The sequence below is a fragment of the Indicator indicator genome, chromosome 8 (assembly GCF_027791375.1).
Source record: "Indicator indicator isolate 239-I01 chromosome 8, UM_Iind_1.1, whole genome shotgun sequence".
NCBI lineage: Eukaryota > Metazoa > Chordata > Aves > Piciformes > Indicatoridae > Indicator > Indicator indicator.
Genome location: NC_072017.1, coordinates 31,987,384 through 32,002,476, shown reverse-complemented (window position 1 = coordinate 32,002,476; position 15,093 = coordinate 31,987,384). Strand labels below are relative to the sequence as shown.

Here is a 15,093-nt window from a genome sequence, read left to right as displayed (position 1 = left end):
ACTGTTTGCAAAGGGCTGCAGGGACAGGATGAGGGACAATGGCTTCAAACTAGAGCAGAGCAGACTGAGATTGGAGGTGAGGAACAAGTTCTTTCCTATGAGAGTGGTGGAACCCTGGAACAGGTTGCCCCAGGGAGATGGTTTTGGCTCCTTCCCTGGAGATATTCAAGGTGAGGCTGGACGAGGCCCTGGGCAACCTGATGCAGTTGGGGATGTCCCTGCTGGCTGCAGGGAGGTCAGATTGGATGAGCTTTGGAGGTCCCTTCCAGTCTGGACCATTCTATGATTCTTTTCCCAAAGTCTTGGCCAATGTCTTGGCCAAAGTCTAGTCCTTTCTAATAGAATATTCCAGGGCTCTTAGCCACTGAGACATTCAAGCACCACATCCAAACCACCTTTAAACACAGCCAGGCTTAGTGGCTCCAGCACCTCCCTGGGCAGCACATTCCAAGGCCTGACCACTCTTACTGTGAATAAATTTCTTCCTAATGTCCAATCTAAACCTACCCAGTCACAGCTTGAGGCCATTCCCTCTTGTTCTATCACTAATTACCTGTGAGAAGAGACCAGCACCAACCTCTCCACAAGGTCCTTTCAGGGAGTTGTAGACAGCAATGAGGTCTCCCCTCAGCCTTCTCTTTTCCACACTAACCATCCCCAGCTCCTTCAGTCTCTCTTCATCAGATTTATTCTCCAGGCCCTTCACAGCTTCCTTGCCCTCCTCTGCCCTGGCTCCAGCACCTCCACATCTCTCTTGGATTGAGATGCCCAAAACTGGACACAACACTCCAGGTGTGGCCTCCCCAGAGCTGAGTCCCAGGGGTCAATCTCCTCCCTGCTCCTGCTGGACACAGCATTGCTGATCCCAGCCAGGATGCCTTTGGCTTTCTTGGCCACCTGGGCACACTGCTGGCTCCTCTTCAGCTGCTTGTCCATTAGAACCCTGAGGTCCCTTTCTGCCAGCAGCTTTCCAGCCACACTGCCCCAAGCCTGGAGCATTACTTGGGATTGTTGTGCCCCAAGTGCTGGACCTGGAACTTGGCCTTATTGAAGCTCATCCTGTTAACATTGGTCATGGATCCAGTCTATGTCTTCCTAGAGATATGATCCGACCCCTTCATTTAGGTTATGCTTGCCTTGTTAACAGCTGATAACATGCATGGATAATAGGCCTGGAAAGAAACAAATGTTAGAAGATGTTAATGGAAAAAGCTTTTAGCTAATCCCTCCTCTTCAAATTGAGGCATGAGACTGATCCTCTGTGCATGGGAGGTCTCCAGAGTAAGCAAACCACATATATTGGCTTGAGAGCAGCACTGAAGAAAGGGACTTCTGGGAGTTCTGGGGGATGAGAAGCTCAACAGGAGCCAGCAGTGAGCACTTGCAGCCCAGAGAGCCAAGCAGAGCCTGGGCTGCAGCAAGGGAAGTGTGGCCAGCAGGGCCAGGGAGGGGATTCTCCCCCTCTGCTCCACTCTGCTGAGACCACACCTGGAGTACTGTGTCCAGTTCTGGAGCCTCTGTTGCAAGAAGGATCTGGAGGTGCTGGAAGGTGTCCAGAGAAGGGCCATGAGGATGAGCAGAGGGCTGGAGCTGCTCTGCTCTGGAGACAGACTGAGAGAGTTGGGGCTGTTCAGTCTGGAGAAGAGAAGGCTCTGAGGAGACCTTCTTGTGGCCTTCCAGGATCTGAAGGGGGTTACAAGAAAGCTGGGGAGGGACTTTTGAGGGTGTCAGGGAGTGATAGGACTGGGGGGAATGGAATAAAGCTGGAAGTGGGGAGATTCAGACTGGACCTGGGGAAGAAGTTCTTCACTATGAGAGTAGTGAGACACTGGGAGAGGTTGCCCAGGGAGGTGGTGGAAGCCTCATGCCTGGAGGTTTTTGCAGCCAGGCTGGATGTGGCTGTGAGCAACCTGCTGTAGTGTGAGGTGTCCCTGCCCATGGCAGGGGGGTTGGAACAGGATGATCCTTGAGGTCCCTTCCAGCCCTAACGATTCTGTGATACAAAAGAAAAGAGACAGAGCTGTGCAAGGCTTTTGTGAAGGCTCTCTCATGCATATACATATGCAGATTATTTAAGCTGCCTGTAGGTTTGTTTTCAACCATATATTAATAACTGTATTCAAATTCTCACCACTGATTCTACATTGACACTGATTCCACACCTGCAGAGACAGCTGGCTTGACAGAGATATGCCCAGCAGAGTGAAATGGCTGATTCCTGTATCCTGTTTGGCATGTTATGACAGGACATTTCTGAAATGACAGGGATGTAAAAACAGTGCTTTGTAATCAAGTGTGCAGCTAATCACCACTGAAAAGGGCACTGAGCATATTGCCCCACAGGGTTTTTTTCAAGGCTGGATACCCAAATTTTGAGCCACTGTAGAGGACTAGGTGCATTCAAAATAACAAGAAGACCAATTTTGTCTCCCTGGTAGCCTAATTAGAAGCTGAATGCATTAAAAGACAGGATACCAGTTGCAGAAGCCATCTTTCAGGAAACAACTGCTTCTTATTGCTACCATGAGCCAGCAATGTACTACTGTGGCCAAGAAGGCCAATGGCATCCTGGGGTGGATTAGAAGGGCTGTGGTGAGTAGGTCAAGAGAGCTTCTCTGTCCCCTCTGCTCTGCTCTGGTAAAGCCATATCTGGAATATTGTGTCCAGTTCTGGGCCCCTCAGTTCAAGAAGGACCTCAGGGAACTGCTTGAAAGAGTCCAGCACAGAGCCACAAAAATGATGGAGTGGAACATCTTCCTTATGAGGAGAGCCTGAGGGAGCTGAGGGCTCTGGAGCTTGGAGAAGAGCTTGGAGACCTCATTCTTGTTGATAAAGATGTGCATGGTGAGTGCCCAGAGGCTGGAGCCAGGCTCTGCTGGGTGATGCCCAAGGACAGCACAAGGGGCAGTGGTGGAAGTTGAGGCATAGAAAGTTCCATGGAGACATGAGGAAGAATTCTTTCCCTGTGAGGGTGACAGAAGACTGGAAGAGGCTCCCCAGGGGAGTTGTGGAGCCTCCCTCTCTGGAGATATTAAAAACCCACCTGGATGGATGTGTTCCTGTGTGATCTGGTATAGGTGATCCTGTTCTGGCAGGGGGGTTGGATTAGGTGTTCTTCCGATGTCCCTTCCAACCCCTAACATTCTGTGATTCTGTGATTCCTGGGACAGTGCTCCCTGCCTCTCTTTCCTGGTTTTAATTAAAGGTTTAATTAAGTGCTTAGGGAGAGACGGAAAAAAGCTTAAGGAGCTTATAGGTAATGTATGTTGAAATCTTACGAGTAAAGGGACATGCAAACATGGGAGATACTATTGTGAGTGTCACCCACCTAACCGAGAAGAAGTTGTTGATGAGGCCTTCTAGAGGCAACTGGATGTAGCCTCAAGATCAAGTGCTTTGATGCTCATGGTTGACTTCAGTTTCCCTGATATTAACTGGAATGATCACACAGCCAGACATAACCAGTCTGTTCCTGCAGTGCATTGATGACAAGTTTCTGCTGCAGGTGGCTCAAGAACCAACAAGGAGAAGTGTGATGCTTAGTAGCCAATGGGATCCTGGGGTGCATCAAAAAAAGTGTGTCCAGCAGGTCTAGGGAGGTTCTTCTCTCCCTCTACTCTGCCCTGCTGAGACCACAGCTGCAATCCTGTGTCCAGTTTGGGGCTCCCCAGGTCAAGAGAGACAGAGACCTGCTGGAGAGAGTCCAAGGGAGAGCCACGAGGATGCTTAGGGGACTTGAGCATCTCCCCTGGGAAGAGAGACTGAGAGCCCTGGGGCTGTTTAGTCTGGAGAGGAGAAGGCTGAGAGGGGATCTGATCAGTGTGTCTAAATATCTGAGGGGTGGGTGTCAAGAGGAAGGGGACAATCTCTTTTCAGTGGCATCTGGTAATAGGACAAGGAATAATGGATATAAGTTAGAACACAGGAAGTTCCACCTCAGCGTGAGGAGAAACTTCTTTACTGTGTGGGTGCTGGAGCACTGGAACAGGCTGCCCAGAGAGGTTGTGGAGTCTCCTTCTATGGAGCCTTTGAAAGCCAACCTGGATGCATTCCTGTGTGGCCTGCCCTAGGTGATCCTGCTTTGGCAGGGGGGTTGGACTTGATGATCTGTAGAGGTCCCTTCCAACCCCTAACGTTCTGTGATCCTGTGGGAAATTTTAGTCAGAGTTGTTTGGTGTTCCATCATTTTACAAGGTAAGCAGCAGCATAACCATCTGTCTGCTCTTTCAATACAAGGGAACAAGATTCTCTTCACTCCTGTATTTCAGTACTGACACACTAGAGGAGTAAGAAGAGGCCAGCTGACTGCCAGAGACACAAGGTTACAGTAAATGTTTTTATTCAGTTGTTGAGGTTATGTAGAGTCTGGTGGTGAGGCTGGGTGAAAATCTGGCATCACATGCCTCATCTTCTGCCTCTCTTGCCACTTCATTGGCCCACTTGTCTTTTTTTTTATTTTCTCCATTTTCTCTTTTGTATCTCTTCTCTTCTGCAGGAGTAAGCTTGCTGATCCCAGCTGGGGCTGTTCCACAGGGGAGAGTCTATGAGATGTATGTGACAGTCCACAGGAAGGAGAACATGAGGTAAAACTCTGCCTTCATTTGCCTGTGCAGTAACAGAGGGGAAAAGTGTGGTAACCACAGACTTGGGGTAATGTGCTTATGCAAAACCTACTGCATTGAAGATGTTTGCTGACTTGAAGGTAAATGCATGCAAAGCCAGGGATGAATTTTGCCACAAAAGCAGCTCAGGTTTTCACTTTTCCAACCAAGACTTGGACTCTGCAGCAAGCCCTCAGGCTGGGGAGGTTACTGAATCATAGCCAGGAGGGAGGAAATTGTGCCAGAGTGAGTTTGGTTCAGCAGGGAAGGTGTGAGGTAATGTCTTAATAAAGACCTGTGCTGCAAAGGAGCAGAGGAGCAAGGTGACAAATCAGCTCATCAGAGGGACAGATACCAGAATACCTGGCTTGAAGAATCTCCTCTCCTATTATAATGAAGATGACATTTTAGTTTACCCTTTACCAGCTTGGCTAGTTCATGCAGTGAAGAGGATGGACCTAAAGCTTTTGGTGTTCTCCATCACTCCTTAGTCTGAGGTGGGAATAAGCAAATAATTGTCCTACTTAGCTCCAGGCACTTCACATCGAGGGCCACCCAGAGTGGCCAGTGTTGAGATGACCAATTCATATTCATATTCCTAATGTCTACTGAATGTTCTGGCAACCCTGGCATTAAAAGAATTTCAAAAAAAAGGCCAAAATACTGTTTGAAGAAGTTTAGGAAAACCTAATGAAGATAAAGCTGAGATCTACCGTGTCCAGTTCTGGTGCCCCCAACATAAGAAGGACATCAAACTGCTGGAGTACTCGAGTCCAGAGGAGGACCATGAAGATGATCAGAGAGCTGGAGCACCTCCTCTGTGGGAACAGGTTGAAAAAGTTGGGGCTGTTCAGCCTGGAGAGCTGAAAGCTCTTACAGTGGCCCTCCAGTACCTGAGCGGGGCCTGCAGGAGGGCCACCAAGGACTTTTTGCAGGGGCTTGTGGTGGGACGAAAGGGAACAGCTTTGGGCTTGAGGAGGGTAGGTTTAGACTAGATGAATATCTAATGGAAGACATTCTTTACAGTGAGGGTAGTGAGACACTGAAACAGGTTGCCCAGGAAGGTCAATGAATGCCCCCTCCCTGAAGGTGTTCAATGCCAAGTTGGATGAGGCCTTGAGCAAGCTGCTTTAGTGGAAGGTTGGAACTGGATGGTCTTTAAGGTCCCTTCCAACCTAAACCATTCTAGGGATCTTAGTCTGCAAAATGGATTCAGAACCACAGAATCAACCAGGCTGGAAAAGACCTCACAGATCATCAGGTCCAACCTATCACCTAATACCTAACACCTCCTGACAACTAACCCATGGCTCCAAGTGCCACATCCAAGCCTTTTTTGAACACCTCCAGGGATGGTGACTCCACCACCTCCCTGGGCAGCACATCCCAATGGCCAATCTCTCTTTCTGGGAAGAACTTTCTCCTCACCTCCAGCCTAAACTTCCCCTGGTGTAGCTTGAGACTGTGTCCTCTTGTTCTGTCACTGTTGCCTGGGAGAAGAGACCAACCCCCACCTGGCTACAACCTCCCTTCAGGTAGTTGTAGACAGCAATGAGGTCTCCCCTGAGCCTCCTCTTCTCCAGGCTAAACCCCCCCAGCTCCCTCAGCCTCTCCTCACAGGGCTGTGCTCCAGACCCCTCCCCAGCCTTCTTGCCCTTCTCTGGACACATTCAAGTCTCTCAATGTCCTTCTTAAATTGAGGAGCCCAGAACTGGACACAGCACTCAAGGTGTGGTCTAAGCAGTGCTGAGCACAGGGCAGAATGACTTCCCTGCTCCTGCTGGCCACAATATCCCTGATGCAGGCCAGGATGCCATTGGCCTTCTTGGCCACCTGGGCACACTGCTGGCTCATGTTCAGCTGCTGTCACCCAGTACCCCCAGGTCCCTTTCCGCCAGGCTGCTCTCCAGCCACTCCGACCCCAGCCTGTAGCACTGCATGAGGTTGTTGTGGCCAAAGTACAAAACCCAGCACTCAGACTTGTTAAATGCCATCCTGTTGGACTCTGCCCATCTGTCCAGCCTGATAGGATCCCTCTGCAGTGCCCTCCTTCCCTCCAACAGATCCACACCTGCTCCCAACTTGGTGTCATCTGCAAACTTACTAATGGTGTACTCTTCATCCAGATCATCAAAAAAGATATTAATAATAAAGATATTCATGTGCTCAAAGGCTGAAGGACAAATGTGATTCTAAGCAATCATTGCACAGTCCTTTGCCTCTTTCCCCTCCTCAGTCACAGACAGTTGTTGTCTTAATGGCTTTTTTACTATGTGCTGAGCCACAGCTGTTTGTACACTGTGTGATATTGAGCACTGTTCTTTAGTGGGATAGTCTTTCACCCATGCTAAAATAACCTGCTTAAAGAAGAAGTGAGTAGCCACCCTACCCACCATTTTGCATATATTATTCATAGCCTGCTCTTTGAAAATCACTAATTTCAGCTACAGGAAAGTAGCTCTCTTCATAGATGCTATTGATTGGTTTCCTATTACTTTTGGATGTGCTTTAAAGACAAACAGCTTTGAAAAAAAGAAGGAAAAAGAAGGGGAAAAAAAAGAAGGAAAAAAGAAGGGGGGAAAATTAAAATCAGAGGGCACCTCTGGCATGAGGTGCTCCAACCACAGAGGACAGGCTGAGGGAGCTGAGGGTGTTCAGCCTGGAGAAGAGAAGGCTCCAGGGAGACCTAAGAGCAGCCTGCCAGGACCTGAAGGGGGCTCCAGGAAGGCTGCAGAGAGACTGTTTGCAAAGGGCTGCAGGGACAGGATGAGGGACAATGGCTTCAAAGTAGAGCAGAGCAGATTGAGATTGGATGTTAGGAACAAGTTCTTTACCACGAGGGTGGTGGAACCCTGGAAGAGGTTGCCCAGGGAGGTGGCTGAGGCTCCTTCCCTGGAGATATTCAAGGTGAGGCTCAATGAGGCTGGATGACCTTTGGAGGTCCCTTCCAGCCCAAACCATTCTCTGATTCTAAGATTCTCTATATGTATATGTATGTCTGTATATATATATATATATATATAAAACTAAAACCGTGTCAGGCCTATGAGAGTATTTCACAGCTGTCAGACAGGGTTTTGTCTTGAAACTCATTGACTTTTTCAGTGGTAATCAGCTGCTGCCTTCCTTTAGTATGAGGAAGTATCCCTGACTTTGAGATTTGCAAGAAGAGGACCCTCCTAGAACTGTGATTTCACCCATAAAATAATCACATTGCTGTGACCAGTACCTGGGAAGAACCTGTTCCCATGTCCATCTGTGAGAGCCTAGGTCTAACACAACTAAAGATTAAATAGCATTAGTGTAAACCTCTAACATGTGGCATCCTCTTTATTGCCTTTGGTATAAAAAACAAGGTGAGCTAAACTGCTGGAGCTGTGTGCTTCCTTCGAAAAAATCTGGCAGTGGTCAGTGCTAGACAGGGTCTGGGTCTTGGTGGAGCACTGGTTTGATCTTGTATGGCAGTTCCTGTGTTCCTGCCAAGCTTGCACAGCTTTAGGTGGAGCTACTGTTGCATACTGCAATCAGAGGCAGCAACTGCACTAAATGTGGCACAATGAAGGACACTTCTGTAGCCATCACACAGGAGATGCTGCAAATAAGAGTGGGTATCAATGTGGCCACAGAATGTGACAACCCTGAAGACAAGAGCAAGCAGTACTCCTGAAGATCTCAGTGGAGGACACCCATAAATTGTGGAACTTAAAAATTAGCTACCTTAAAAGAGAGAAGGCTCAGTGGCTTTCTAGTGTGTGCATAGACTTTGTATCAGTCACATAGGTTATCAATGAGTTTGATCTGAGGAGTTTGACTTTCATCACCAGTAAACTCTAAGGTTAGTGATGTGAAATAGAAGGAATTGAATCCTTCTGCATCGCATTTCTCTACCTTCCTCAATTTCAGTTGCATAATTGAAATTACTTTGCGAGCCCAGAAGAGAGTTTCATGAAGTGACAGTCAACATAATTGACAACTTCAAAATAAACAAATGCCAGAGAATGAGCAAAAGGGGAGGAAGACTTCAGATCATTTTCCTTCTGAAGGTAGACTGGCAAAAGACCTGGGGACAGGAAGGAATATTAAGTTTGGAACTTAAAAAAGAAAGCCCCAACAATGGAAGAAGAGATAAAATGTCTTCCCTCTGACTTTTGGCTGTGTGGTAGGGTTGCCATCTGTTGCTATGAGTTTACCATGCTCAGTTTGGACAAGAGAAGGCTCCCAGGAGACCTTCTTGTGGCCTTCCAGGATCTGAAGGGGACCTGCAACAAAGCTGGGGAGGGACTTTTTAGGGTGTCAGGGAGTGATAGGACTGGGGGGGATGGAGCAAAACTAGAAATGGGTAGATTCAGATTGGATGTTAGGAAGAAGTTCTTCCCCATGAAGGTGGTGAGACATGGGAACAGGTTGCCCAGGGAGGTGGTGGAAGCCTCATCCCTGGAGGTTTTTGCAGCCAGGCTGGATGTGGCTGTGAGCAACCTGCTGTAGTGTGAGGTGTGCCTGCCCATGGCAAGGGGATTGGAACTGGCTGATCCTTGAGGTCCCTTCCAACCCTGACAATTGTGTGTGTGTGCGAAGAGTTAGCCATTCCTCTCTCCCTGATCTGTCCTGTGCATCCTGAGCTGCTGTCATTGCCTGTAACAGCTATGCATGGTGCCAGAGAGTGCAATGCAGGCCCAGTCAGGAGCAGAGATTTCTCTAGTTGTGCTCACATCTGCTGTCTGACAGTTACCTTAATGAACATGGTCTGGCTTGTTACAGAGAGATGGTTTTGAAGGAGTAATCCCATTAAAAACACAAATTTGATTGTGAAGGGACCAGTTAGAGTGAACAGAAGTTTGTTTGCTTTTAAATGAAAGTTGAGTGTTCTTGATAAGCACTGTGGGATGGAACAACATCTAAAAATAACTGCAGAGCTTTCAGTTACTGTGAGTGCCTTTTAATAGCAATGCTAAAGTCAGATCTCTGTCAGATGAGAACATCTCTTTAGCCTGTAGTGAAACAGCTTCAGAGTCACACAGCTGAAAGCCCAGTCTCATCTAATAAGTGGTCCCAAGACCACTGCCAGCCTGAAGTGAAGCACACATTGAAGAATGATTTGCCATTGGAATGGGCTGTCCAGGGAGGTGATGGAGTCACCCTCCCTGGAAGTGTTTAAAAACAAACTGGACAAGGAACTTAGTGCCATGGTTTAGTTGATTAGATGGTGTTGGGTGATAGGTTGGACTTCATGATCTCAAAGGTTTTTTCCAACCTGGTTAATTCTGTGACTCTGTGTTTCTTTATGTTTTTGGATAACAGCCTAACAGTAGGTTCTGGCCACAGTTTTGAAGTTGTCTATGGATAGAACTTTCTGCTTTAAAGGAGATATCTCCCTTCCTCTGTATGTCCCCCTGTGTCTGTGCTGGATCTCCTGTGATCGTGTGGTGGGTTAGGAATCACCCCCCAACATGAATTTGGTGAATTACCCCAAAATAAATTGTCAGGCTAGCTGAGAAGGTTTTGGAAGCAAATGAAGCTCTATTTACAAGCAAACTAAAATCTAGAAATATGAAATGCAATGAATATGTTCAATACACGCCTGGAATAGTGCATCCAGTTTTGGGCTCCCCAGTTCAAGAGAGACAGAGACCTGCTGGAAAGAATCCAAGGGAGAACCAGGAGGATACTTAGGGGACTTGAACATCTCCCCTGGGAAGAGAGCCTGAGAGCCCTGGGGCTGTTTAGTGTGGAGAAGAGAAGGCTGAGAGGGGATCTGATCAATGTCTATCAAGAGCTGAGGGGTGGGGGTCAAGTGGAGGGGGCCAGGCTCTTTTGGGTGGTGCACAGGAATAAGCCAAGGAACAATGGAGACAAACTTGAGCACAGAAGGTTTCAGCTCAACATGAGGAGAAACTTCTTTACAGTGAGGGTGCTGGAACACTGGATGCCCAGGGGGGTTGTGGAGTCTCCTTCTCTGGAGATTTTCCAAACCCCCCTGGATGCATTCCTGTGCAGAGTACCCTGGGTGATCCTGCTTTGTCAGAAGCCAACAGCTAGTATCAGCTAGGCACAAAAAAAGAGAGACAGAATAGTTTATACAGCTACTCTACATCCCCATTAGCAAGCCAATGAAATCTACAGACCTTATTATTTTTCTTTTGTATCCAAAGGCAATTTATTTCACTTTCAGTCTTTGCAGTCAGGGCCAAGGCTAAAGCTCCCCCTTCAAACTGTAACACATCTCTAACACAGGAATCACAATACTCAGTCACAACAGGCCCTTGTCTAGGCTAGGATTCTGACTTTGCTGGTGCTGCATCACCTGCTCCAGGAAAAGGCAGCAAATTGCTCATAATGAATGACTACACAATAACTTGTCTTCAAGGGAATTCATTGTTTACTAATTCCATCAATTAGTGTTGGGCTTGTGCCTTGAAGCATAAAGATTAATATCTCTTGTATAATGTATCTCGTCTACTGCATCTGTTCCTGCTCTCATTAGCTATAGTAGGGCATAATCCTTTTGTTTTCAAATGGAAATTGGAAATAGTGAGACATAAGAAAAGATCTGTCAGGAGGTTTTTTGATCCTTTTCCCTGTCAGCTGTGGTAGGGTAGCACTCTGCTCTATGTGCTGTTGCATGGGTTAGCCTCATTCCTCTGGGTTTCAGGTGTTTATTTCTGAGACCTTGCTGCAGTCTCTAAATGCCCTGCTACCTGCAGTCACATAAGAGCTGGGTAGGAAAGGGAATATCACCTCAGTGTGCTCTGATGAGCCTTGTTCCATACAGCCCAAGAAATCAGATTTGGGTTTTGCCACTGTGTCACATTAGAGGTTGAAGCAAGCTCTCCTGAGACGCTTTTCACTTTTATTGCTTTCTTTGCTAGTAAGTGCGTTTGGAGCTTGTTTTGTTCTGAGGGTGGAAGCTGCTCTACAATCAATAAGGTTTTATTTCCTACCCATATTTTCTACTGTCTCCAGATCTCTTGCATTATTACCTGGCTCTCATTGTTACTTCCAGTAATTCCTTATTAATTGCTCCCTGTAAATGTAATGATTTGGTATCTATTTACATTGTCTTCCACACTGTGAGCAGAATTTCTGGCTTCACAGTAGCCAGAGATTTAGCAGGGACTCCAACAGAGCTGAAATTTCACCTTTTCAGTGACATTGCCCCCTTTTGCACACCACTCAAGAGCTCTGCAACTCATTATACCTCAGTTTTCAAAGCATTATCTGCAGCAGGTAGATGGTGGAGAGACTGGGACCAGCAGGGTTCAACAGCTTTGGGGTGCTGGGCTCAGATGTGCATCTCCTTGGCAATTTGGAAACTGTGAAGTCAAGCACCCACACAACTGACCTATTTCTCTGCTTTTCACTCATCAGAGTGTATCATAAATACCAAGTGTAGCCATTTAAGTTTTTACCAGAGCCAAAAACTTAAAGGAAATAGAATTCAGGTTGCCTTCCCTTTCCCCTCTCCCTTTTTCTTGGTAGGGAGAAAAAGGAATTAGGCAGGAGAAGAAGTGAGAGATAAAACAATGAAAGAACAGTCCTGCACTGATTTGGAAGTTTAAAAAAAGGTAATTTCAACAAAAAATAAAAGGTATTTAAGTAAAAGGAAGATTACAGAGGTATAAGGAAAAGGGATAAATAAAAATGCAGCTGGCGACGGATTCTCTGATGGAAGATGGATTCTCTGGATGGCAGTGGAATCTCTTGGATGGAGACTCACATGGAAGTAGGCTAGACCACATGGTTAGCAGCTCACCACACCAGGAGATGCTGACAAGCAAAGACAGGAGAAAGAAAGCAAGGCAGAAAGTTGGCTCTCTCTTATCAGGGTTGTGGACATAAATTAGGAGTGGAATAAATGTTGACCCCGGGACCCCCTCCTCCTGGGAGGGGCCAGCTTTCCTTGCCCACCTGGGGTTAGGTTTCCAGCCCAACCCCTGGGGAGGGGCCAGGTTTCCTTGCCCACCTGGGATTAGGTTTCCAGCCCAACCCTCTGGGAGGGGCCAGGTTTCCTTGCCCACCTGGGGTTAGGCTTCCAGTCCACTCCCCTGGGCTGGGCTTAACCCAGCACACTAAGGTCAAAAGCATGCACGTCCCATCCACTTGGCAATAAAACTCTCATGAATCTGGTGACAAAGATGCTGTTTACCTACTGGTGGAAAAAATACTGAGCCTTGCTATTTTGTGTATGTCTTTTGTACTCTTGTATCTGCTTCCCATCTCACTTGCTGACTGTGCAGTCTGAAGCGGCTCCCAGCTTCGTGTTCTGCATCATTATTTATCCTTGTGCTAATTCGGGTATAAAACATTGCATGATGCAGAATCATGCCCTGCATCAGAGCCCTAAAACTGAACAGCTAACCAAATTTTGTCATGGGGCACTGGACTAAAAATTTCACTTTGAGACAGCTTTAGGCTGTATTATTTTAATGACCTTTTGGCTTTTTTAACCACAGGATTCAGCGCTCAGATTCCTGTCAATTCTAACTTGGTCTTCACCTAAAAAGCACTGTATGATTAAATTTTTTTCCCCAGCCATCATGATATATTCCCTCCTATCTTCCTTTTGACTGCTGGTTTTGTAGTTGAGTCCAAAAAATTATGAAAATCTGTGCATTTCCTTTTCTGCTGTCTTAGGGCTCAGTAGTCTTTTAGAGGAAGTTAGGTTAACCAGATGATTAGGTTTATAGCATAGAATCATAGAATTGCCAGGGTTGGAAGGGACCTCAAGGATTATCCAATTCCAAACCCACTGCCATGGGCAGGGACACCTCACACTACAGCAGGTTGCTCACAACCACATCCAGCCTGGCTGCAAAAACCTCCAGGGATGAGGCTTCCACCACCTCCGTGGATAACCTGTGCCAGTGTCTCACCACCCTCATGGGGAAGAATTTCTTCCTAACATCCAATCTGAATCTCCCCATTTCTAGTTTTGCTCCATCCCCCCCAGTCCTATCACTCCCTGACACCCTCAAAAGTCCCTCCCCAGCTTTGTTGCACGTCCCCTTCAGATCCTGGAAGGCCACAAGAAGGTCTCCTGGGAGCCTTCTCTTATCCAAACTGAACAACCCCAACTCTCTCAGTCTGTCTCCTTATAGCAGAGATGCTCCAGCCCTCTGATCATCCTCATGGCCCTTCTCTGGACATGTTCCAGAGAAGGATGTTTATCTGTAGCTTTCCAGTCAAATACTCTAATTTTGAGAGATGTATCTCATAAGACATGATGGGTTTTGAGATTTCCTGAATTAGACTGTAGGAGAGTGTTCAAATATCCATTACTGCACAAGACAGATGACCATTAAAAGCTGCTGCCACCCTGTGGGATTTTTTGAACTTCTTTTTGCTTCCTATGGACAAAAATTTGCAAGAGGGTGATCCCTGATCTTCTTAATCAGAATCCAAAGATCCTTAAAGCAGGACCTTGTCTGCTAGTGTTTCATTTTTGGGGGGTTCTATTTGTTAGGCTAAACCAATTGCCATAATACACAATAGCTGTCCAGATTGTTATACTTTACATCTTTTCCAAAAGGCAGCTATATTGCAGCTGTTTCTTTCCAGTCCATGGCTTTTCAGAAATAATTTTTAAGTCATTTAGTAAACTCATCAGTTCGTTTTCCAGATCATCTGGATTTACTGATGGAATAGATTTCATTTTTTCCATGCCAAACCTTTTTTCTTCTTCCCCCCTCCCACAACGTTTGCAGCAGCAAGAGATACTTTACAAAAGTGCCTTCATCCTGCTTGGAAAAAAGGATTTCTCAAAAGTTAGTCTCTCATTTTCTGTGAGATTAATGGAGTACTTCTTAGGAAGCATTAAGGTTGACAAAATTGGGATACATATCTTTGCAATAGAATCATAGAATGATCCAGGCTGGAAGGGACCTTCAGAGGTCATCCAGTCTGACTTCCCTGCAGTCAGCAGGGACATCCTCAGCTAGATCAGGTTGCCCAGGGCCTCATCCAGCCTGTGTCGGTATGAGCTGAAATTCCCCCCCCCACCAACAATAACCAGGCTAGCTCAGTCTGGAAGCAAATGAAAAGCTGTATTTACAAGCAGATGAAATGCAATGAATATGTACAAATATACAAAATTCACAACACTTACAAATATATACAATCAACAGAAAAGCACAACCAAGCTCCCTTTGCTTCCCCCCAAGGGGACCCTCCCAAAGGGGCCTCTCTCTCTCCCAGGAGCTTCCCCCCCAGACCCCCCTGGACAGAGAAGCAGAGTTAGTTAAGCAGAAAGTTGTTAACTTAGTTGCCAAGGTCAGTACGTGTTATCTTCAGCCAGAAGAGAAGAAGAAACAGCAGCCAGACAGCCCAGCAACTGCCCCCACTGCCGAACGCAGAATGTGCAGAGTGCCCACTTTGTTTTGGGTAATAGTTCTTAAACATTTCTATCTATCCAATGGAAGTGTTTAGAACAATCGTTATTTTGCTTTCTTACACCCAATAGTGACTTATTTACATTCTTTCACTTTCTCTGTTCTGA

The 15,093-nt window shown here is 46.7% G+C and overlaps 1 protein-coding gene across 1 annotated transcript in view; it reads left to right on the top strand.

The window, feature by feature from the left end:
* Nucleotides 1-15,093, top strand: part of UNC5C (unc-5 netrin receptor C) — a 358,875-nt gene that overhangs the window by 310,114 nt on the left and 33,668 nt on the right. The window contains exon 10 of the mRNA XM_054382839.1: nt 4,496-4,583. Within this exon, the coding sequence (XP_054238814.1) occupies nt 4,496-4,583 (88 nt within the window). The remainder of the gene's footprint in view (nt 1-4,495; nt 4,584-15,093) is intronic.